The following is a 26,262-nucleotide window of genomic DNA, read 5'->3' as shown; positions in this document are numbered from 1 at the left end:
GAAACTACCAGGCCAACAATTCAGGCCATCAGTAAAGTGTTTTTGCTAACATGGCTGAGGTTTCGTTATACACATTCATCAGTAGTGCACCATTCAGCCCATTCATCATACAGTGAAGAGTTTTTTGATCCAGTCGAGGCATGACTCATGTCGATAAAAGGAAATAATCTTAGCTCCAGAGTTATTGCACTTTTTTTCATTGAGCAGTGTAAGTGTACCTTATGGAGCTGATCATTTGGAGGCAAACAAAGAAGCACTCTGAAGACTTTTTTAACATTCCTTCTTGGTATTTCTGAGTAGTGCAGTGGTTAAGAAATGGTAGATAATGCTCACCACCATGAGTGCAATACAAAAACATCAGCACAGAGAGCACACTGAATGCTTGGTGAACCTTTTGGATGCCTCTCATGTAAACTGTTTTCTTTGACTGAATACTAATCCTCCTCGCCTGAAGAGAGCTAAGCACAGGGTATCAAGAGAGGCCGCTATTGGAATATTCATTTCTTTCCTTCGTAGATCTCCTACAAAGCGGTGAGCTCGTTTGACCCCGAGCTGGACCTCTCCAACCAGAGCGGGAAAGTTGTGAAGATGGGCAACGAGACCACCCACATGTTCACAGGCCTCTACCCAGGCTCCACCTACTCCTTCACCCTGCGCGGTAGCACAGCCAAGGGCTACGGACCCCCTATCATCACCCAGTTCACCACCAAGATTTCAGGTCAGGGGGGGTCAACAGCATGGCCTGTTAGTGTGTTGATGATGTTGGATACATAGTGTACCTTTTAACAGTCACTACAGATCTGTACGTCCAAATGTATGCATGCAAAATCATCTAGGACATGGTTAGAAACTCGCAGCAATTTATCTTTGCTGGTGTATAATTATTTGTCTTTAAGAGTTAATTTTTCCATCTGCTTTTAAAAACATTAAATGAACCAGTAAAACTCCTGTATCACTGAATCAGCGATGTGTTTTTGTAAATTTACTACAATGTGCGTTGCTATTGCATATTTTTATTGCAACATGAGATTAAGCACATTGACCAGAGACAAACTGTGCTCTCACATAAACATGGCGGCTCTTACTTTATGAAAACTGTAAGTGATTGAGATGTCATCCAGAGGCTCGGTGGCAACTTTTCTTGTTGTCTGCAGATTTTACACAAGCTACTATAAAGACCTTCTTTTGTGACAGCGGCAAATGTTTCACTGCTCCGTTACTGCGATGCTCAATAATTACATTTTGTCGCTATAAAAGCACGAGGCAGTAAGTGCTCGGTGTAAAAGTGAAAAAAAAAAAAAACTGCCAGACTTGATGTTGGAACAAAACTGAACTGCTTTGCACTTTGCTTCGCAGGGTATTAAAACCAACTATTTGGTCCTGTTTTTTTCTCCCTAGCTCCTTCGATGCCGGCGTATGACCAGGAGACCTCTCTGAACCAGACGGACAGCACGGTCACTGTGCTGCTTAAACCTGCTCAGAGCAGAGGTGCACCTGTGAGGTAGGCTTTCATAACAAGGACACACACACACACACACACACGAGCGCACACACACACAGCACAGAGTAAAACCAACAAACAAGCATATTAAAACTCCAGGAAACACCATCAGGAAGAAAACATTATCAAAGAGATGGTGTTTATCAATACCCCCACCGCGCAGCAAAGTTACCAGGGAACTCAGCACCTTACTGTAAGACTCGTTTTCTTAGCGTTATTTGTTTGTGGATTCGTGTGAAAAAGAAGCAGAGCCTTTGAAGATGAGAACAGAACTGGGTGCAGCCAAGGCTAGCTTCAGGATCTCTTTTCTTTACATGTCTTTTTATGTAGCGGGCTGCCCACCGTGATCCACAAGGTCTCCTGGGGAATGCAGGAATTTTGTTGGCTTGATGTTGTGTTTATTAGTCCTTCATGAGCGAGCTGTACAGCGGTTCTATTAAAATGCCAGGATGTTGGACAAAAGTCATCCTTTTGGTTTACCTAAAGGCCACTGGGGACTTCTGGTAGAAACACGGCTGTCTTGATCATGTTTTGTAACATTCGCTAATAAGCCATACTGTTCAAACACTGCTGCATTGACTTGAGGCGAATAGCCTTTACTGGGAGAAATAAAAAATCCTTAGCACCCAAAGTCCTCACTTACATTTTGCACCTGATTTAAATGTGAACATGGAAAGGTGGGGAAACAGATCTGTGATATTGTTTCTGGATATATAACTACTGAATCTTATCTATGTGTTGCAAACATTTAAAGGGTAAAGGATGGATGTTAGTAATACTATTTGTACTTTCAAGCTTACTGATGCACACACTGCATTCAGTTTTTAATAGAGGAAACATGGTTTGTTCCCAGAAATATGAGAAATGAATCTTTAATCTTTTGGCCATTTATTTTTGGTAGGTTAACAACGTGATCAGGAATGTGATCTAAACATGTAAAAAGGCATCTTTCATTTCAGCGCAGCTTTAGTGGTGTTTGAGCTGCATATACTATAAAGGGCATTTCTATGAGTTTGGTATCAATCCACCAATATCTCTGCAAAAAATAACAAATGAAGCATATTTCCCAAAATGCTGACATCTGTGTTTTAGTGAACTGCTGCATTTGTTTGGGTGGCAGAATTTTTTATTTTTTTTAATTATAAGGTAATCCAAAGTTAGGGTGCGTTCAGTATGGTTTATGTGCCTGATCAAACAGAGTTTTCTAGTTCTTTTCTTTACTCATCTGATGCAGTCTTTTTATTTTTATAGTCTGTTTTATTTTTTTATTTTAATCTTAGTTTAACCTTCATCGATTGAATCCTTTCTTGAAGGTTAATAGAACCTGTCAACTTAATGTTTACCAAATGTTGATGAACCTTTTTCCATTCTTCCTGCGTCATCAGTTTCCTGGGAGTCTGCATTGTGCTGAATCAGCTCCTCAAATGTTAAAGAAAGGGCTAAAAAAAAAAAAATCTTCCTTGTTTATGATGTTTATGTCATAGGCCCTCAGCGGTTTTTACCCCCCCCCCCCCCCCCCCAGGAACCTGAGACAGTGGGTTACACTTCTTCTTATGAGGAGTGATAAACACTGGTGCTCGCTGTAAAACTCAATTTAACACTATCAACTCATCGGAGTCCTTTAAAGATTACAGCCTGGAGATCTTTAGTCAGGCTTGTCAGCTCATGTTTACCGTATGTGCAGCTGCCCAGATTAATGCTTCAGTGCCACACGGAGAGAGGCCTGAGCAGGAAAGACAGAGCGATCGCTTTTTAATCTCCTCCCAGGTACAATTCAGAAGGCCTTACTAAGGCTGCCATTCTTTCAGTGGGCTAATTACAAAAACCCTAATTATAATTAACAGTGTGGTGTGAATCTGGGCTTCTTTTAATGAGCATGCCGGGCTCTTCTTTTGTTTACCGTTGCAAGGCATGCTCACCTCACCACCAGATGAAAGGGATTTGTCTTTGGAGATATAAACTTAGGTTTGAGACTTTGTTCTGTGAGAGTAAGATGGGACAGATCGGCACTAATTATTTACAGTTTAATCCTAAATATAATCCCTTTTTAAACGGTTCTTGTTTTATGACTGGGGAAAAAACAGAGAAATGTGTTTTTGTAGTTCATATATATCTTATGAGACTCACTGGATAATCCTTGAAAAATTCATCACCATTCATCATTGGCGTTCAGCACATGGCACAACTACACCTCAAAACTAATTGCAGCATTCTTTGATCACAGACGAGTTCTCCGCATCTAAACTTCTTGGGTTTTCAGGTACATATTTTCTTTCCCTACCTCCTCACTTTTCTTAAATCTCGCAGGACTTTAAGGTATACCGCCTTCATGTGTGCACACCTCATGAATGGGAGGGAAAAAAAACTGCAAAGGAAAGGAGGTGGCGAGGGCAGCAAACGGGAGAGATTATGATGCAGGCCTAAGAAGTGATAGTGGCAGGCCTTTTTGAAGGTGTTTTCCACCTCCACCTGAAGTGACACACGATGCCTTTGAGAATGTAAGGTGACTATAAAGTAGCTTCCATTCAGAGGAGATGAGTTATGCGGTGTGTTGGGATCTGCTGTCTGGCCCGTAATGATAAATTTAGTCATCTGAATTTCCCGAGCTCAGAAAAATAACAACAACTCTAATCTCTTTTAGGTGAGAGGGGCTGAGGTGCATGACTAAGTGACAGGTGATGCACATTAAAAGAAATGTTTTCCCCTAAACGTTCCATGACCTGGAGTGCTGGAAAGAGTCCCTGAAGCCAAAAACTTGGGAACATGGCTGACACAGGCGGTCTATTGAAGAGTTAGCACTTCGTCAACTCAGGACTTAAACTCTCCACACCATAGTTAGATTTAATTTTGTGCTGCCGCTCACGCTGTAAGAGTAGCCATCACTTCGCGAGAGTGGTGGGCGGCTCATTCTGAGATTGAACACTTTGTGAAATCAGTTTTAAAGCTCCTCCGAAATAGGGATTTGACAAGGGAGAAAGACTGATCTTGCAGCACTACAGAGCAGATCAGCATGAGGCTTGATTTGATAACGCAATCTCTGCACGCTGATTGGGTTTGGGATGTAATAGAGCTCCAGACATTTGAGCTTCAAACAGCAGATGTTTTGCTGTAATACAGGAAGGAGAGCGTACTGGAAGATCACACGATAGCGCCGGTTCATAAAAAAATCAGGGCATAGCAGATGACAAATGTCCGTTTCACTTCAGCATCCGGCAGTCATGCGGAAGTCAAATCATATTTAGGATAGATGGAGGCAGAGAGGCTGTCACTGCTGACAGAGGCAGTCTATTTTTCATATTTGTGTAATTGCTAATCGGTATAACATTTCCAACTTGGATTTGGCTTCTAATCTCTGGGGACGACACGCGTAGCCGGGAACAATTTTTACCAGAGGGGACACTGTTCCTTTAAGAGGATTAGTGAACTGTCTATCAGTCATGTCGCGTTTAACTAATGTTTGCAATGGCCCTTCGTCCGGGCCAGAATACGCCTCCACAATTCATTGCATCAAAATAAACGCTTACATGCTTCTGCAGAAATAAATGATTTAAGATGCTTTCCTTATCAAACACACCACTAAATCAGCCCTTCTCTCTTTTTTCTGCCATAACCTTTGCCTTGAGCAAGCTTGCACACACACATACATAAACAGAAGAAGAATAAAAAAAAAAACAGCAGTTTAAGACGTTGTAGCATATTGAGCGAACTGACTTTCTGTGTAGTTTGTACCCTGTAGCATCAGATTATCTGAGCTCAACCATAGCCTGAAATCAGTTAAGTGATTTTCTACAGTCCAAAAATAAGCACTAACTTTCTTTGATCATGGCGTAACAAACGCTAATAGCTGTGCCTAAACGTGACACGACTCAATGCTTTTTACGATTTAATGGCAAATGTAATCGATTGCACCTTCTAATTTGTTTGCTTTACAGCTTTGTGGACACAAGGGAAATATAAAGAGTAAGAAGACAGGCGCGTGGAGGCAGGATGCTGGGTCAGGAGAAGTGTGTTACTTACAACTGCTCCTAAATCAGACTCATAGGCACACAGAGCAAAGCGATTAGCATTAAAGAGAGAGAGACAGTGATTGAAATGCTCCCCATACCCCTTCCCTCATCTCCTCAAACAGCCTGGAGTTCTCCCCCTATCTGCCCACATGAAAAATAAATCTGAGTTTCAGGTCACAATCCAGTCGATCCCAAGTCAATCCGCCATAATTGGTTGGCGTCACGTGGCGGCAGAGCAGAAATCTATCGGGCAGCGAGGCTGGAGGAGGCCTAATTGGTGTCAGCTCAGGTTGCACGGCTGCTGCAGGAATACAGGTCTGCCCTGCCGCCCCCCCCCCCCTCCCCCTCTGGCAGAACACTTTGAACAGCTTATACCATTCTTCTCGTACAGCTTCTCCCTTTAGTCTTGCGTCTCTCTTTCTCTCCCAGTCGTCTGATCAGGGACTATAGTTAGGGGTTTCAGCAGTTTTGGAATTAAACACGATTGCGCACCTTTCACAAAGACGAGGTGTGAGCTGGGGGTTTCTTCTCTTTAGGATCCTGTGTTCTGTATGTTTTTGTTTGATGTGACCAGAGCTGGTTACTTCCTGTATTTGTTCATCTCTTGCCTAGCAACACCATGGATTTGCTCAGGAGTGAGGCTAATGGGTCTCGTTTATTAGGGCATCCAGAAAGTCAAACACTTATCTTATCTTTAATACATATAGCTCACTGTGACATAATTACAAGGATATGGTGTGCTTTTTTCTTCACTTTAGCATATTTAAAGGTGCAGATCAGAATCAGATTTATTGGCCAGGTGTGCTTACACGCACAAGGAATTTAACTTTGGTGAACTGTGCTCGCTTATATACAGGTACAACATTAAATATCAACAATAAACATAATAAGATGATCAAGTCAGTAAAACTAACAATGTGTGCTAAGAAGTTTCACCTCAATTAACTACACAGTTTAAGTTCCAATCATGAGATGGTTAATTGTAAATGAGGAATACTTCTCAGTACATGTTTGTTGCTAATGTTCATGTGATTTAAAGCTCCTGTTTTTGACTCATTATGAAACAGACTGAAACAAATACAGATGTTTCTAAATGACCCACAGAAGCAAACGTGACCATCGCTAACACGATCGATTATTTCCATATTGTTATTTTGAATGCTTGAAACCACTGCCTGTAGGTTTCAGACAAAGTGATTTACAGCATGCTGCAAAAGAAAAGCTTCTTCTTTTTTTACATACTCCATGCCAAAACTTGCCGATGAGTGACACATTTAACCACTAAAAGAAAGTGGAATGAGATTTTTCACTAGAAAACACTACTTTCATATATAGAGGACAGGATCAGCGAAGATCTGAAAGGTAGTGTGTCTGCCAAAATCAACACCAACTGCAAGTTCCTCACAGAAGCTTTGAGTTTAGTAAGATATTAAGTCGTACAAAACCTTTACCTGTGATGAGGTTTTTTTCACAGGATGATTGCCGTCAATCTGGACACATTTCTTATTGAGCTGTAAAGCTATAGTTGTGTGTTTGACGTTTGTTCTACTCATTCATGTCATTCTATATCAAATTATGACTGAATGACTCTGGCATGTCAAAATGCCTCAGAATGTAATCTGTGTACACAGCATGAGGTGCCAAGGTGTCAGCTGCTCAAGGAACATTGACATGACAGCAGCAATTATAGATAATAAAAAAAAAACTGAATAATTGCATTTTTGAATAATTGCAAACATTAAATCCTTGTCGGACTTTTATGTTGATAGAAGCAGTGAAAGGTGAAAACAGTATATTTGTCAAGCCCCTAGAAGTGTTGCTTTCTTAAATATTTTATAAGCATACTGCAAGTTAGCACTGAAAAACGCTTCGAGTGAATCCAGTAAAGTGGGTATTATTGTCGCTATCACTTACAAAGATGAACAAAACATTTTCATTAAATTGCAAATTTATTGCATGCTTGTTTCAGTTTCTCGCTGCGGTGAATATCTTGTGTAACAGAAGCAGTGGTTTAGATTTCTACTTTACAAGAGTTCTTACCCTCAGAGCCTCATAGCCTATGGCACTTGGTATTCTGCCTGAGGAAAGAAAGTCCTTTTCACACTGTGTCTATCATGCAGTCATGGCACAGCCACATCATCATATCATAAGGAGCCACCTGGGACGAGGCAGCTTTTGTTTTTACTTCACTTTTGTGCAGATTGATTTGGAATATAAAGTGCTGTATTGGCAATCTCTGAGCGTGTACAGCAATGTCAAATTGACTCGATTGTCTTTATGTATTCTTATATATTCAGGTCATTATAATATACAGTATGTCTGTCCATCCATCCATCCATCCATCCATCCATCCACCCACTATCCCACCCACTGATCCATCTGTTCATCCATTAATTCATCCATCATCCATCCATTCATTTATGCATCTTTCCGTCCAATTAGCATGTTGTCCAATCTATCCATCCAACAATGCATCTGTCCATCAATCCATCAACGAACCCATCCAAAAATGTGTCCGTCCGTCCATCCGTCCATCCGTCCATCCATCCATCAAGCTGTTTTCTAAAATGAATAAGGATGTATCCTTCCACCCACCAACTCCCATCCATCCAGCCACCCTTCCATATATTCCTCTATCCACAATTTCACTAGAAAGAGCTGTTTAATAAAATAAAAAACAAGGGATATATCCTTTAAAATAGTTACCGTTCATCTGTCAAACTTTAGAGGTTCTGTAATTTGATTGACAGCCGATATTACTTTTTTAATACTCTATAGTCCCATCATAGCTCACAGCAGATCTACAGTGTTTTGGCCGAGGCCCCCACAGCAGCCTCATCACTCATTTCTCCACCGCTCTGCAGCTACTTAAGGGGCTCTCATGTACTGTCTCCTCCTGACCTTTGACCTCTGCTCTCAATAGGGGACCGTAATTAAAGGCTGATTTTCTGCTGCAGACTCTCCGCAGGATTAGATATTTCATCACCTCCCAACCCGGCACTAAATACGAGTACTCTGAGGAATCAGGACACACCCACCAAGAGCAAAGGGGGATTTTCTAATGACACTGCAAGCACCTTATGATAAACTGTAGGGTTAAAGAGCACATGCTGTACACACAAGGGGACACTTAATCATCCAGTACCAACCACAGGGAACAATTGATCATCTCCGGGGCTGTTTGTACTGCAACTATTCAGCTTAAGAGAACCGCCACTACAGTGCACATTTTCTCTGACAATGATATTTTTCTCTTCCTGTTGTTCTAATAATGTGGGCTAAGGGAAAATGTGCAGGGTCATATGAGCTTTCCATCCTGCATAGTATAACCCATTGTATGTTCTTATTTTCCATTTACACCGGGTGTCACTGAGTATGGCATAAAAAACATTTTAATACTGGGAGTAACTGTTTCATATCAAATCAAGGTGTTCAAGTAATCAGGGCTTAGCCAAGTGTAAACGTAAGCTGTACACCATGACCTGTTCTTAAAGGACTGGTTGGCTATTATTTCTTTCCCAATTGGTGATAATGGAAGATCTACTCAGTTGAGGCGGGAAATTCCTTCTGTTTGTGCAGCACATAGACTGTATAAAACATGTTAAATGTGTCAGGGTTGTCACCCATTGGTGTATGAAAAGATGTTTCGAAGCCTTGCGATGGCAGTCGGCATTTAGAGAATGCTATCTCCTCCTCACTTTCTATCGATCTAGAAACAGGCAAGGAAGTAGAACTGAGGCGACAACACACTCACCTGTCATTCAATTCAGCCATTTGCAATAATGCAAATTAATGCACAACTCTAAATCCTAATTTTATTAAAAAAAATGACGAGTTGTAAAAAAATGTCTCTCTGCGTACTGTTTTTACAGACCAAGACAGTTTTTTTTTTTTTTTACCAGATTGAAGACATTATTTCTGCTGTAAAATGAACATTTTGGTCTCCTGTAATGATTGTTCCTTAGTTTTTGTTGCCTGCCTCGGGGGCACACAGAAAAAAGCATTTTTGTTGCACTTCTGCATTGGCTTGTACCATCATCATTCACTTTCTCTGAATGTGAAAAAGCTGAAATCTAAAATGAGCTTGAATAGAGCCGGAGCATGTCAAAGTCTTTATTCATTCATACGGTTTTCATGCATTCGTTAACTGAGTAGTGTAGCTAACCTCCTTCATCCGTAATAATAACTTGTTGTTTGCACGACTCTGGAAATGGAACGCTGGTCCCTGATCATGGCTGGTTATTCTCGGTGGCAGCTGTAAACAGACTCTTTGTCACTCAGCGACTCAATAGATTTACCAGGTGGATGCGAGATGAATACTAACTTGAACGTCTATAAGACAGTCAGTCTCCCCCTCCAGCTAAGTGGCCGGCTCAGAGACAATGTCATCTCTGTCAGAGGCACAGAGGGCTGCAGTTTTTGATCTAACCAAACACAAGGCTCGGACGCAGAGGAAATGGAAAGGGCCGTTAACCTTTTCCGATGTTGAATAATGAAAAATGCTAATAACGTCAGACCCTGTCTTGTGTGCTCGCTTGATGCTACCCTTTTCCTGCAGAAAAATCACTGAGAAAAAAAAGGGTTGTTGGATAGCACATCTATGTGAATCCACTTTAGTTTTAAAATGTTCACTTTGCTCAGTTCTTATGCTGAAAAGATCTTTGATATTTGTGGTAAAAGTTACAAATTCTTACTCTTTCTATAACTTTTTGACCCCATGAACTACATCACAGGTTAAACTCATTTAGTTAAGTTTTTTGGCTTTTACAGTACTTTTAATGTTATTCTTAGTGATTGACACCAAAAGAAATCACAGAAATATTTGAAATAAGTCTGCTTTTTTAGAACGTTTCTCGATAGGAAAAGTTCAATCAAAAAATGTGTTTGCACAAAGATGTGTCGAAAAGGAAACCCTGGGGTTGAAGGAAATATTTACACACATTCTCCTTATATTAACTGTATAAGTAGTAGGTATTACTTTAAGTTAACTATATCTGAAGAGTTCTTTAAAAAACTAAAGGAGAACATCTGATATTTCAGGATAAAAATTGTGTTCAAAAAATATCTTGCTCACTTCTAACTCACGTCCAAGAATAGACATGGTGTACTCTGAGATTTGGAGCTTTGACGTTCATTTCTGTGCCATTCATAAAGAGTTTTCTTTTTTTCTTTTTACAAATTGTAGTACTAACATTTCCAACATTTCCTGCCTTGCCAACAGTGTTCTGTGGGTGCCTGTTTGGCCAGTCAGAGTCTGTTATTTCTGTTTGTGTCTTGTGTTTGCAGTGCGTACCAGGTGGTGGTGGAGGAGGAACGTCCACGCAGAGCACGAGGCACAGCAGAAATCCTGCGCTGCTACCCAGTGCCCATCCACTTCCAGAACGCCACGCTCCTCAACTCCCAGTACTACTTCACTGCTCAGTTTCCTGCCGGCGGCATCCACTCGCCACAACCCTTTACTGTGGGAGACAACAAGACCTACAACGGATACTGGAACGCTCCTCTGTTACCACAGAAAAGCTACAGTATCTACTACCAGGCTGTCAGCACAGCCAACGGGGTGGGTGTTTCAGAAGGTTTATTTTGATCTGTTCAATATCAAGTTGCATGGAAGCTAGGCTGAATTTAGTGCAAAACATACTTTCAGTTAATGAAGCATCCCAACAGAATGGTAGAAGTTTGTTTAAACTAACAACAGGATTCTTTTATTTAATCATGTGCATGTCTTCTGTACATGAGACAATGCTAAATATTATGTAAGGTTTAATGAGGATGACAGACGGACAGATTGATTGACGAGGTGACTTAGAGGGACTGAAGTGGCTGAGTGTGGAAGTCCCTGACTCTACACAGTGACTGCTCACAGAGGCAGACACATGCACACAGCAGCACAATTGCATCTGGAATCTGATAGATGTGTCTGCTGTGAAGAACCCGCAGCACTGTCTGCACTCTTAATAGGCTACAGCGGGGTCGGGCGTGGAATGCAGAGCTGCGTGCGCTGACATGCTCTCTCCCTCCATTACTGCTTCCCCGTTCTCCTTGCCTTTTCCAATAGAGCTTCACGCAAAAGGCCAGACAACCTTTTGATCAACTGCATTTAAGAGAGGCAGTCGTCCCAGCGGCCGTTAAGTGCGGGCGGCAGGCAACAACAACAGGGTTACCGATCGCACAGGTCGCAGCCTCTGTCGTCAAGTGGCACTTGGCAGGGCCCCCGTTTCTCCACTGAGCCACGGCAGACAGCTCGATGGCGACTTCAAGGGCCTCCGCCGATTGTGGTCCTGAATGAGAAACACCATAAACAGCCTCCTTGAGAAACACCGGCACGTCTTTTAAGGAGGCAATAGAAATAACACATGCGGCAGGGCTGAATTCAATTAGCGAGCCTGCTCTAGAGAGTAAAGCATGAGGCTGTGAAACTTTCCAGGGCGACTGTGTGAGCGGTACGATGGAACTCTTTTTTTCTTTTCTTTTTTAACACACAAAAACGAAAGCGTCCCTTGTTGACAAAGCAAAAATCTCTGTGATGGAGACATTTCTGACATTTTCATATTCAGTGTTTTTCATTCACAATAGCCAGAAGCACTCCCTTTTCATTAAGCCGTCACTGTCAATGGATAGCACTGTAAGCTTTAATTAATGTCTAATGATGTTGGAGTGATTTGTTTGGGCCTCTGAAACAAAATTAGCACTTAGAAAAGGTGAGTGCCATCCATACCTAGAATTTTTGTCCGTGCTCTTTTGAAATAAAATACTAATATAAGGTGCTGTAATGTTGCGTTCAACAAAAGGCCCGTCTGACAGCTTAAAAGCCGCGGTAATATGAATGCACATGCACCCAGGATGACATGAATATGGATATTTTTCTTCTTTTTCTCGTCATTGTGTCTCTCACGGTCTCAACCTTCTGTGCTCGTTGCTCATTGGACAGCTTGGCCAGGTCAAACACAGGGACACAGCACTCCTGTCTTTTGTGTTGTATTTCTCATTGCCTCCCTGTTCCTGTTCCTGTCTGTGTCCTTTTTCCTGTTCAGCAGACCATTGTTGACAACAAACTTCTCTTCCAACAGCGAGACCAGGGTTGTTTTTTTTCCCCCTCTGTGTGTGTGTTGAAGGCTGTTGTCATAGCTAAAACTCCATTACATATTCAGTAAGGCTCCCTGATGTGTCATTTTGGAGCCCCGCATGCCGGGTTGGTGTCGCCTGTCACAGGGCTCTGCTTTCTCCACAGTGGCTGACCACCTTGAGCTGCAGGCTGCCGACAGATCGCTGTTGGCTGACAAATCAGCAGCTCAGCACCGCTAATCTGTGCTGTCGGCCCTCTCGCCCAACTGCGTTTTGTGTCACAGTCGTTGAGCTCAACAGATGATAGGGGACGGCGAGGAACTGGCCGAGCTGTTTTGTTGTAAACACGAGTTCCTAGATAGGTGTTGTTGCTTGCTGTCAGTGTGTGCTGTGTGTGCTGTGTGTATGTGTGTATGTGTGTATGTGTGATGTCTGTGCATGTGGGTCATACTTATCTCTCTTTGTCTTTTTTTCCTCTTTTCATTTTCTCCTTTCCTTCTTCGATTGATTTTTTTTATACAGGAGACCAAAATCGACTGCGTTCGAGTAGCCACCAAAGGTAGGAATAGATCAGAATGTTTTTGTTTTTTGTTACTTGCATATCATTACAAAGAACTAACAAAATCAACAAAGTTTTGGACAATTATTATATTTTATTTTCAATAAGGTTTTCAGGTGTACATCATTAAAGAAGTGTATACTGGTCTCTCTTTATGACCAACAAAAGCAAATACAATACCGTCAGTGACACGATTGATTATCTCTACATTGTTATTTTTAATGCATGAAAGCGCTGACGAGGGGTAGTTGTCAGATGAAGTGATTGTCATCATGCTGCCTTTGCTTACTGTACATATTCTAGTGCAAAGAGGCTTGATGAGTTATACATTTGATTGTTCAAAGAAAGCAGGATGAGACTCTTTGTACAAAAAGAAACACTACCTACTCATGTGCAAGACAAAAGCAGAGATAAGTTGTACTGCTTTGTCCAGAGGAGGCGCTTAAATCCACTCCAATAAAAAGGTTCTCACAGGAGCTTTAAATGACCTCTGTTATTATCATACGACACAGTCATGTATGAGCACTAAGTACGAAATAGCCTAACTAGCCCCTTCCTGTGAGTCCTTCTCTGAATGTTACTACATAGACAGGATGTTTCTTTACACTGCTCGTCAACATGAATAGAGGAAATAAATACAGAACATTTCTCAGCTCTCTTCTCAAACACAACCTGACCTGCCCTCTTCATCCTAGTTAATAAATGTTCCCTAGTTAAATAACTTTAAGAGAGTATCTCTTGATAAATACAAAATTAATTCAATTAGTAAACATGCTTTTTTTTAAATCACTAAAAATCACAAATTGACACCATTCCTTTTAATAAAGTATTTTATTTTGAAAGTGTGATCCTTTATAAGCATCCTTAAAGACAAACATTTGTGATTTGGTCTTAACAGGTTCTTAGCAGTCGATACATTGACCTAGAACCTGTTTTTTTTTTTTCACTCCCACGATTCAGAGTCCTCCTGTGTGCCCACCGAGGTCTGTAGGTACTTAGCTATGCTGTCTGTACGTCCTGCTCCACACATTAAAGGTGATGGAGTCTAAGCGCCATTGATCCGGGAGTAGAATTGATAAGGCCAGAGGGAGCCCTAGTCACACTCGGTTCTGGGCCGTGGGCGGCTCTGTCACAAGCCCCGACAATCTTGTATATTGTGGAGTTTGCATGCAGCGCCAATATGGATTTCTTATGCTGTTCCAGATATATCCATCGCCATGGCTCATTCAGCCGATGTTAAATAGCACATACTCGAAGTAGAGCGATCATACGAGCAATTGATCAGATGAAGGGGCACATTTAAATGGTCTACATTAGAGCTCACAAAGCTAACCTGTGTGAAATGATTGCTGTTGCTAACTTTGAGGTGCAAGTTGTGTAATGATTTTTAATACCGGAATGGAAGTCTTTCTCTGCCTCAGTGTTGCATGATGATTGAAACTGTTGGTTTGGCTGTTTTCTGCTTCAGTGTGGCCTCTCTCTCTTTCTCTCTCCTCTGTCTCCATCTCTCTCAACTGCATGCAATCCTGGATGGGAATGACTCTACTCAGCCGCCATACTTGTGACTCAGCTCACAACCCCGTACCTCCGCATCGCCCCGGCGGCCGGCGACAACCAACTAACAGGTCAGATCTGTAGCTGTTGCTTTATTTCTGACCACTAAACTTGGTCCTGTCCATACTGAGGATTCTCTCAACAGGAAAAAAAATCAAACAAGTAGCGTGTGTGTGGTTATGTTTATTGTTGTTCTGTTTGCATAGAATCGGCACGATCAAATCAAAGACTCACAAACATTGTCTTGCACCTTCATCTCCTCAGCGTTACTGGACATGAAAGCCCTGTTTCAGGTGCGATTGTTTTTTTGATGTGTCAGTAATGGAGATTTTTGGCAGGAGTTAATCCCCCTTCATGAATATTTCTCATTATCTCTGGGAGATTAAGAGTTGTTTTCTGCCGCTGTGACAACTGTAAACACACAAAAAAAGATGCTGAAGTTTCAAGAGTGGGGAACTTTAACTATTAAAAATTCTCCTAGGTTTCTCCTATTTATGTGTGAATCTCAAGTTCTCCCGGGCTGGAATTGAAGAATATTGACTCGTGGCAGCAGACATGCTGCACTCGAAGCTCAAACAGGGATTTGTCAGTAAAAGCGTTTCTGTAAGATTAGCCTGTGACAGTATATCGGGACTAAATCAGCTCCATCGGCCCAGACAGGATTGTTAATATGTCACCAGTCTGGAAAATCCTCCACAGCTCTGCCTTATAAACTTGCATGTAAATAAGTCCCGGCTGTTGAAAGAACAATATGTCAGACCCAGTCGGGAAAGATATTTACCTTTTTGATAGGGAGAGAAAATGGCAATGCTGAGGAGAGAAGGAAACACGCTCTAACAGATTTGTCTGACATAACAATTTGTCATTCTAAATTTACCCCTGGTGACAAGGAATAATGGTGTTGTTCAGGTGGACAGTTGTCATTCCAGCAGCGTTGCTTTCCTCCGAGTGCTTCTTATCACTTCCACAGGGAGCACATGCTGTTAAAACAAGGAGCCTCCCCCCACACTTCCCCTCTCTTTGTGTCTTTCGTCATTTGGCTATCTCCTCCTGAGCTGATATTTAATGTTTTGGTTATTTCAGGCTTTTTTATCTTCTAGGGGTATTATCTTTCCCGCCCTGCATCCTCCATTTTTCAGCAGCCCCTCTGTAACCATTTGCCCCAAACATGATTAACCAAGGGTAAAAGACGAGGCACACTTATCTCCCTCAGTGCAGCTTGATCCGCGGAGCGCTGCTGTCCACTGAGGACGGAGCTAAAGGTGGAGTCGTCCACATGCTTTCCAAACAAACATTACACTGGGCCATTTAATGCGTATTGATATTTATGCTGCAGAAAATGCCACAGAATATCAGAGGATTGATTAATCAGCCTCCACACTGCCGAATCAATGAGAGGAAATTCTGAAAGTATGGATGTGCACTCCCCTGTTTGACTCCTGTAGAACAACAGAAAACAGTCATTAGATCCGGTTCACGGTCTGCCTGATTAATTTTTCCTCATTCTTTGTTTGATCTTTATGTATTTTGATGTTTTTCAGGAGCAGCCACTCACAAACCTGACGCGGTGGAGCCAGAGAAACAAACGGACCACACGGTGAAGATCGCCGGTGTGATCGCCGGCATCCTCCTCTTTGTCATCATCTTCCTAGGAGTGGTTCTCCTCATGAAGAAAAGGTAAGCTTTCCTTTTCTTACTCGCTGAAATACTACTTGAGATTTGTGGAAGAGGTTGAACGTAATAGCTGAAACCTAGCAAACGAGTAGTTTCTGTTTTCATCAGTGTGTATATTTCTCCCTAAATCGGTAGCATTGTCGGTGTCATAGTAAATAATTAATTTGATTATGTTGATACGCCCCATTAAGGCTGTTTACAGCCGTGAGATACAGTGTGCCATGAAAAATTAATCTGTTCACGGCACCCTCAAACAAATGCGCAGAGCTTCAGTGACATTGGAATGGGAATAGGAGGCCTGTGGTAATGGGGAGAAGCGGCGAGCAGATAAGAAAGAAAAACTGATGAAAGGCTCAAAAGGAAAGAGGATGGTCGTGTAGCGGAAGGCTAAGTTTACATTAGCCCCCAACCCCCGTACTGTAGAGAAGTCCTCAGTACATATCCCAGCAATCAGGAGAGCTAAAGCTCAGCAAATATCAACCCCCCTTTTGTCCACAGCAAGACCTCAAATAAAACACTGTCCATTTCTGCAGAGATTCCTCCTGTGGTTGCAAGCTTGGGTTTCTTTAATATCTTGATTGTGAGGCAAAAAAAAGCTAAAAAATAAAGTTCCCAGACGAAACTTAGAATTAGCTGTACTTTATTGTACTCTCTTTTTTTTTATATTGTTAGACAGCTTGTTTTAAATTAAAAAGTAAAGGTCAGCGCTGTAAATGAAGTAGACGACGCCGAGTGGGAAGACATAGATGTGTTCTGATATGATCTCGATGCTGCGTGTTTATTTTTTGCCTGTAATATAGAATTATTCATTTTCCACATCCATGTCTGTGTAGCACAGTGGGTGGGTGTGAAAATCAGCACACAGTAATGGAATTGTTTTCAATTAGCCTTAATCAAACCAGAGATGGAGACGACTTCATTGGTTGAATTCTGAGTCATTTGCGGTTACCAGCAGGGAATGGGAGTTGTGTTTAGACATCCGCACTACTCATTAAGTTTCCACCTTGAAGGTCAGATATGATCTTTTTTTATCGGTGTATAAAACGGTGTGTTCATCAAAGGCGGGGCTGCCAACACATCTTGTATACCAGCTGAATCTAAATCTGATTAGACACTTTCAACTGTATGTAACTGTACTAAGGCCTTCGTCCCCCCCCCCCCTCCGTCGCAAGCATGACATGACTCCAAGCGATCACCTGTGCCCTCATGATCACTAGTTTACCTCCACGTATGCCACCATATCTGATTTTGTTCATTTCGACTCTTTTTTCAAACATTAATATATTTTTACTTTTTCTTTCCTTTTCATTCCATCCCCTCCCACCTCCTCCACTGCTTAAATCCTACCACCACCCCAATCGGCAGAAGAACCTATCACTCCTACACTTACTACCTGTAAGTAACCACTTTGTGTAATGTTAGTGCCATGCTTCTCACCCACACGCTGTTTCCCATGCATGCAAACAGCCATGTCATCCTCCTCCCGCCTGGAGCTAGTACAGAGGCCCAACTGTAATCTCTGCTGGAGGAGCGGAGGACGCCACTCCGATGCATCTCCACATCACACCGAATGTCACATTGGCACGGCTTCTGATGAAAGCACGCAGACGCAGCTACACACCCCCGTGAATTAAACCTGACTTTTAAGACGCTTGCAGACGTAATTTTTGCTCAGCTTTTAAGGAGTTTGTTTATCAAGTGATGAACTAAAATGCCTTAATGATTGTGCAACTGCCAAACTCATCTAGCGAAAAAGGAAAAAAAAAAAAAAAAAAAAATCAATGCAGGAGCTTGTGTGAATTTTTCATTTGCCTCCAATGATTTCATCTCTGTTGACTTGTCAAAGTTAGCTTTTTTGAAGTGCCTATCACAGAGCATCGCTTGCTTTAGTTGTGCCCAGCACCTCAATGAACCAGGCCGAATATCTCACATTTTATACACTTGTTTATACCAGCCTGCAAAATGCTAAAACGCTGTCAATATCTTTACGCGGAATTGACAACATTTACTGCTATCGCATTAAAAATGTAAGCATGGGCTAACATTTTGATGCTGCTTATTTGGCTCCATGTGCATGTGATCATCACAAGTCTCCATCTACCCCCTACTCATCTTTTCACTGCTTTATAAATCCATCTCAGATCTTTAGCTTTTTCCCCCTTTTTCTTTCCAAATATGGTTTTTGTGGGTTAATGCACGTCCATCCCATTGATTCCCTGGTGATGGTGGAGTTGCGTCTTAAGCTGGCATTGCTACCCAACGAGCTGACGCGATCACAGAACAACCTCCCTTCTATTTAGCTGTCTCCAACAGCGTGAAACAATAGCCACGGCGCTGCTTTAGTCGCTCTTAATATAACAGATGATTTCAAATCACACCTCTGAATGGTAAAGAAGCTTATTCTGCAGCTCTGCCTTCCCCACTGGAGCTCACAGGCTCCCTCTGTAAGGTCTTTGTGATGGATGCCGACTAATCTGTCTTGAGATGGCTGTGATCAGAGGACAGAATGGAGGCTGCCTCACATCAAAGAACATCTCAGAATACACCTGGAGATAATACGACTGCGCGTGTCACTCATATTAGATCACAGCTGTCTTGAATGGAAAGCCCCGGTGACTTAGAGGAGTGGTGGCACAAAAGCTGCGCACACAGATTGGCCGAGCTAAACAGGGAGAGACGAGGTTGTCAGTAAAACAATCAAAACATCAGTTTTGTGTTTTTAGTTTTTTTTTCAGTTGTGACATGCCAACATGGATTTGTACGAATGTGGAGACAAAGAAGACAGTTGTGTTTACACTAACAAGGTTTCCTCAAGAAAACAAGGCATTTTATAGCTCATTTTTAGTCTTATAACGTGAGAATTATTGTCAATGCTTTTTATTTTAGCATTACAGCTGATAGAAAAGTAAGTTTGGAGGCATGTTTGCATTTATTGACAAGTTTAAGCTTAGACAATTTCAAGACTTTAGGAAGTCACATCAAAAACTGGTGTATTTTTGACACCAGCAGCACCACGTACACCTCTTTTCTAAAGTCTTATGTGTCACAATGAATTGTGGGTTTACTGTTGAGATTTGAAAAAGAAGAGCAAAGAGTTGGCTGCGAATGCCGTGACTCGTCTCTAAAGCTGTCAAGATAACAGCACAGTGTACAGCTGAGATAGAATGAGGGATTAATGATCCCCGTTGGGAAATGTGCCATGACAGCAGCAAAAGACTAATAGATAACGACAAGCTTAAGAAACATAGGAATAAATAAGACCCAAGCACTTGAGTTTTTTTTTTTTTTGTGTGTGTTATTGTTCATTTCCACTGTAACAAGTGATGAGTCTTTCACGTCTTTCCTCCTCTGTTGCTGTTTGTTGTAGATGTTACGATCTCTGACACACTGCAAGCTCATTATTTTATCTGCATGAGTATTATGAAGTGTGTTACACGTTATTTTCACCTCTGTCACTTTTTCTTGAAAGTGACAATAAGAGTGCTAGAATAACGTTATGGCTAAATGTATCAGGATGTCAGCCACTAGGCCTTTACATTGGCAATAACAGGTGATTCTGCTCTGCATCACTAGCAATTAGAATTGTGTACAATTCAATAATACAACCCCGCCCGTCCTCCAAGTTCTGTTCATATCTGTCTTGTGTTATATGTGATAGACTTCAGGAAGAAATGCAAGTGAGGTAAGCATGTTAGCTAACAGGAAATACCCTGATTTGCATCCTGAGGTGCTAAAGCAGGAGCTGAATAGATCTCATTTCACCATAAAGGTTTTCTTTAAGCTCGGCGTTAAGTCTCCATATACTACTGTCGGGATGTCAGAGCTCATCTCAGAAGCAAATAAATATAATATTTAGCATATGCCGAAAATTTGCATTGTCAAAAGAATTACAGGCCTTCTCAAGATGCTCTCCGCTGGAGTGTTCACTGAAGCGCTCATCTGCAGTTTTAACGACAGCCTTGTTGCCAGCTATAAGATTACAACACCTCTATGATTGATGAACCCCATTAATGCTCTCATGCATTCATCAAAGTCTTTAAAGGCATGAGAACATCCCGCATTCGCCAAAATATGCACTTTAGGTGTACTGCCAGAGGTGACTGCGGGGGCTCACACACAACGCAACTTCAGTGAGAGCGCTCATCAAGGATGCGGTTACATGTGTGATCAAATATACGGCCGTCCTTTAATCAGGTGGCCGTAGTGGCCGCTGCGCCTGCTGGGGACGAGAGCGAGAGAGATCAATTGGGATAGGGCAAGGGTTGTGCTCTCCCCTGAGAGTTTGATTCATCCATCATGCAGCAGGTATGTAAAATAAGAGCACACTTACACTTTCACTTTGTGACTGATCTGCCAGGCTTGAAGTGTGTCTCCACAAACTTGACTCATGATTGGACTTTTAGATTTCGACATATAATTCATCAATTCATATTTCATTTTTTATTTCAGCCTTAGATAAGATAGAAAACCTAAAGACTGGTGAATCCAGAACGTTCAAGCTATAGATAAAGATGGTTACAAATTAAAGATGAAATGGATTTAACACTGAATGAATTCTTGACTCTTAACTGGATCGTTTGGTAACAAAGCAATGAGCAACATTTTCAGCAACAGCCACATTGAAACTGAACAACTTGCAATGCAGTTTTAATTCATGAACTATTTAATTTGTTCTTATATGCGCATCATTTTACACCAATTTAAGAAAACATGGAAAACCTCCACCTGTCCATGCTGTTCATCTTCCCCTTAACAAGTGTTAGCTTTTTTTCCATTTGCTGTCGTGGTTCACTCTCACTGCTCTTACAGCATCATTTACATTCTCTGCAGGTAACTGTGGATTAATTGATTGAAATCTTTATTCAAACATGGTAATACATTTGTTAGGTAAAACGCAATAAACAACATGAAAATTACACCTAAACAACAAGATCAGCTACCATCTTCAACACCAAACAAAGTTTACCCTTATCTTATCCTACTTCGTATCTACTTTCAACAACTATATCGTTGTTTTGTGCAAACATTTGAAATCTAGGAATAGGCGTTTATTTGGCTGCTTGGGGGTCAGTGGAAACAATTTGAAGATTTTTCATATTATTCTTTGGTAATTTGGTAAAGCCAATCCACTGTGCAAGGCCACATGACACACATACTGTATGGCAGCAGCTAGCTTTGAACACAGTCCAGCATTTAGCTGCTACAGACCAAGTTGATTTGGTCAGAAGTCGTTGGAAAAAAGGAGCAAAAATAAGAGAAAATAGTAGATGTAAAAAGTCAGAAATATACCTCCAATGGAGTGTTTCCTTCAGTCAGTGTCTCTTTAGGCTGATATTTAGTCAGTGTCCTTTTTAAATCCTTTGGTCAGTAAATCTAAAGGAACCAAAAAAAAACACTGCTTTAGTTTAACTTTTGTGTTTTTCTAATCCTTTAGTGGCTTCATCTCCTTATTTTCTTACCCTGTTTGTATAACACAGCAGAAGGCGTTTAAATATTCAGAAATAACAACAAAAAAAAAATCAATCTGGACTGACATGTTTCATTCCCATCTGGCAGGTAGTCACATATAGCATGAATAATAAATATCATAATATATGATGAGTACACACATTGAGTTGTCCAATAGTAGACAAACCCGTATGTTATTTATCAAACTGTTATGTGTTACATGAAGAGGAGAAACAGAATGGTGTGAATAGAACCAGCCACTGTTAGTATTTGTAATTTAGTTTCTTAATAGCGTCCTCTTCACTGAAAACACATTTGAATAATCATCCTCTATACAGCTAACTGTTCATAATCACCTTCCCTGTACTCCGTGTCAGAATGGGAGTCCTACTAAACGTAGCATGTGTAACACAATGTGCTCAGGGCAAACACCTTCATTAAACCTTACAAGCCGAACATGCAGCAAGAATCACATTAATTGGTACAAGCCTCACAGATTTTTTTGCACCTACGAGCTCTGAATGTTGATGAGGAAGGGGAAGAGGAAGAGCAGCTTGAGCAGGGAGAACGGATGTCATGCATGGGGTGACAGAGTTTAAATGAATACACTTTAAAATGATGTGTCATAGACAAAACCATCTGTCCGTCACAGTCTGACACTATACACAGTGGCTTACTTAACTACATGCAACATGTTCTGGCTGAGGACAGACAGTGTCATTGCATTTTTGGAAAAGTCACAGAAATACAGATTTTTCTTAGAAAATAAAGTTTTCTTTTTGACAGTGACTTAAAGTTGACAAAAGGGAAATCTTAGTCCAAATGCTGTCAGTCAAACAAGTTTTTGTTTGTTTTGTAAATCAAGTAATAAAGATCATTTTATTACTTGATTTAAGTCATAGTAAACCAATGACACTGCAGACTTTAACCATTAGTCAAAAAAGGATTTTCAAGGCACAAATGGTACACAAAATGACACAAAGTGTGGTGGGAATTTGGCAATGTGAAATATGAAATAAAGGCAATGGCAAATGTTATTTGCGCTAACGTGCTGTCAAGGACTTTCTCGTTTTCTCAACAACATACAAACTTTTTTGAGAACTCCTGAAAGCACAAGGCTACTCCTGTCACTGCATTTTTTTTTTCAATTCTGTGCATGGAATGACAAGAAGCTAAAATAATTATGAAGGACATTCTTCATTTTATTATTTTGTTTAAAAAAAACTGTTTTTTAAAGAATCAATGAAGCAATCAAGTGAGCAGATAAACAGTATTGTGCATCACTGAATAGCGTCTGCTCAGAAATAGTCCAATTTTCTGTTCTCAGTATTCACACAGAAGAATAGATATGTGGACATACTGTATGATGGATGGATGGACAGCCTCACATAAGAATGTGTAAAAGGTGTTTCAAATGAGGCGCAGTGCAAACAACGACAGAAATGCCCCTACTGGGTTAATCAAAGACGCTTCTGTTTCCCCTCTCAGCTGTATGTCTGTCATTTAATACACAAACACACACACACACAAACAGACACAAACACACACCCGTGTTCTGCACATGTGTGGGCTTCGTCTAATGAAGCGGTCTTTGTCCCAATGTCACAAGGTTTAGGCTGCTTCAGTGCTGAAATGAGGCCTACCATGCTGAGCTGGAGGTTTTGAAGCTCTTGTCTTAGAAGTTGCAGCAGTGTCACCTCCCACAGAACAGACATTCTGGTGAACACGTGCAGACGTACAATCCGTGCAGCTTCCCCTTTGTTGTAGCTGAAGTCATGGAGTTCGGAGCTGCTCTGCTCACTGAGATCCATGATCTGCCAGGCCTGTCATGTGCTGAACTGCAGACAATCTTTCTAATGAGAGTTGCCTAATATAGTCACCTCCAGTGTTTGCTCAGTCTTTACTTCTACAAACACCTCTGCCATCTGCCTCTATCATCCTCGTCATATGCACATTCAGTGATGTTCAAAAAAATGTGTGCTTTTGCCTGCCAGCAAACGAGTCCCGTGCATTTGTTGTTGAGATCTCTCCCAGTGCAGCTAACTATCGTGGAATATGATAAATGATCTATTTCATCAACGTGAAAAAACACTCTACTGTACACTTCCTTGCACTATCTCTGCCGGCATATCAGACCCTGTGATATAGTCATCTATCATTAAATTTTCCCTTCTTACAAATGAGGAGAGGATAGCGTGCCAATTAATCTTCATCTAACACCCACGGTGCCTAGCAAACATCCGAGTATTGCTGGTGCTTTCCTCATTTTGGCACTGGCGTCCGTGCAGCCTCGTTTATATCCGACGCTGGTGCTTCTACCATTGCTCGGGCCAGGCAAGCGGAAATCCAAGATTTAGCAGAAATAAGAACAGCGATACAGTATTAAAACCTGGATTATAGCAGCTCCTAATAGTCTTCTCCATGAGCGCACACAGTGCCGAATCGGTCTTGATATCGCCTAGGGCATATACAGCTCCCCCTCCCCTCCTCACTGCTATTACAATATGAAGCTATAACAGAAAAAAAGAGACAAGATTGCCATTTGGTTCCTGACTCTAATTGCAGATTAAAGACAAAAAGTGGGTCCGGCAGATGAAAATGTCACTACTTTGTCACTTTGCTTTCTGAAGAACCGATCCTCTATTTGCCTCATGTCGGGGCCTTCGGAGCAAATGACTGTTTGAAGGCAGCGGGGGCTTGTTGCCATATGGCACGAGACAGCGACAAAATTGAATAAACAGAGGAGATTTGCGAAAACAAAGCAGCAGGAGTGCATCATTAGACAGCAGTTGTCCGTGAGAGAGACTGCAATTCAAATAGGCAGAGGGGGTCACACAGAGAGTAACAAAGTGCGAGGATCAGTGTGAGGGCTGCCATAGTTAATTCTTACGCCGCTCGCTCCCCTCCAGCAACAGAGCAGTGGCAGGCATCAGATAAATCTACAGTATGCTTCAGCTCAAGCTGTTAACCGCTTTTCTGTAATGCAACTTCTGTGGAAATATAGATAGGAGGGTTAACTCCTCTGAGTGGCGATATGATGCATTATTTATCAGCATTGAGGAACTATTATTATGCAAGTTGCTCCGTTCTTCGAGAGGTCTGAGGTCAGTTTCAGAACGCCATGCCGTCAGGGTTTTCAGAGCCAAGAACGTTTGCAGTGTCAGAAATTGGTATACTGGAGGATACCTGGTATAGACTCCCGACTAAACTGTTTAAATCTGTTAAATTTCCCCATGTGTTATATTTACAGTATATTTATTTTTTAACTAGCAAGATAAACAAATTGTGGTTGCAGCTAATGCTTTCTCAATTGACAGTCATGATATTTTTTATGTTATTTAAAACAAAATGAATACTCGTAAAAATGTTGTTCATGGAGCATATTTCTAATAAGTTCGATGTGGCAGAACACAAATTTATTTCACATGAATTTTCTAAATCTATTGCTCTGTTTGTCTCTATCCGTCTCTTTCCTCTCCATGCCACTTTCCAAGCCCAACACAGTTTAGGTAGATGGCTGTTTAACATGAGTCTGCTCCTGCTGAGGTTTAAGCCTGGTGAAACACAGTTTTTCCTTGCCCCTGTAACTTTACTAAATGTTGCTCAGTGTTGTGCTCATGGTGGATTAATGTTGGGTCTATGTAAAAATACAACAAAGAGTAAGATCTAGTCCTGCCCTTTTGTAAAGTGTCTTGGGATAACATTTGTTATGAATTGGCTTCATACAAATAAAGAATAATTGATGCTTGCTGATAAGAAATCCTTGAAAATGGATATGATATAGACAAGATTTGCCATCAGTATTAGAGTGTCTTTCAAACTGAAGAGCTTTTTCAAGGATGAACGTCAAGGTTTTTGTACATCAAGTTTGAGTTGTTTGGATAAATGTTTTAATTAACCTCTAGAAAATCATTAGCAAACCACCCTCTTATTTAACCCAGACATTCAGCTACAAGGGGAGTCTGAATAGTATTCAATTGCAATATGGCTGGAGAATTGTTGGGGACCCAGGGCAAAGCCTTGAGGGACTCCACATAACAGTTGCACTAGGGTTAAGTTTGCTTTGTTAACAGATTCAGAGAAGGTACATTTAGAGCTAGAAAACTGTGGCAAGTTCAAGGCTATGCCAGAGACTTACCTTGACCCTCTGAATATAGAAAGGTTGCACTGGCGCCTTGGGCCACTACAACACAAGCTGGTGACCATTGGATTGTCGTTAAGACAGGAAATGAACATCAAGTCTTGACACAAGACCTTTAAGTCTCACCTGTTGTATGAGAGGTTACTAGTACAAGACAACAGCTCTACAGATTATATGTTTAACCAGATGCAGTATGTTTCAGTCAATAAAGTGAAGCCACAACAGGTGACATCTGAGCTCAGCAGCCGTGTTTACATAAGAAGAAACAGTCTGGAATAAATGTGAGTACGCAGGTGCATTTGTGCATGTGTGT

The 26,262-nt window shown here is 41.3% G+C and overlaps 1 protein-coding gene across 15 annotated transcripts in view; it reads left to right on the top strand.

The window, feature by feature from the left end:
* LOC132979424 (receptor-type tyrosine-protein phosphatase mu-like) overlaps positions 1-26,262 on the top strand; it is a 162,597-nt gene that overhangs the window by 93,610 nt on the left and 42,725 nt on the right. For 6 of the 15 annotated variants that reach the window (XM_061045201.1, XM_061045203.1, XM_061045202.1 and 3 more), the window contains exons 10-16: positions 517-718; positions 1,399-1,501; positions 10,795-11,068; positions 13,096-13,132; positions 14,683-14,757; positions 16,228-16,363; positions 17,726-17,755. In XM_061045201.1, coding sequence (XP_060901184.1) covers positions 517-718; positions 1,399-1,501; positions 10,795-11,068; positions 13,096-13,132; positions 14,683-14,757; positions 16,228-16,363; positions 17,726-17,755 — 857 coding nt within the window. The remainder of the gene's footprint in view (positions 1-516; positions 719-1,398; positions 1,502-10,794; positions 11,069-13,095; positions 13,133-14,682; positions 14,758-16,227; positions 16,364-17,725; positions 17,756-26,262) is intronic. The other 9 variants (XM_061045204.1, XM_061045214.1, XM_061045209.1 and 6 more) reach the window with 4 other exon arrangements.

The sequence above is a fragment of the Labrus mixtus genome, chromosome 8, assembly GCF_963584025.1.
Source record: "Labrus mixtus chromosome 8, fLabMix1.1, whole genome shotgun sequence".
Taxonomy (NCBI): Eukaryota; Metazoa; Chordata; class Actinopteri; order Labriformes; family Labridae; genus Labrus; species Labrus mixtus.
Note: the sequence above shows the minus strand (reverse complement) of the source record. Positions and strands in the feature narration are given on the sequence as shown.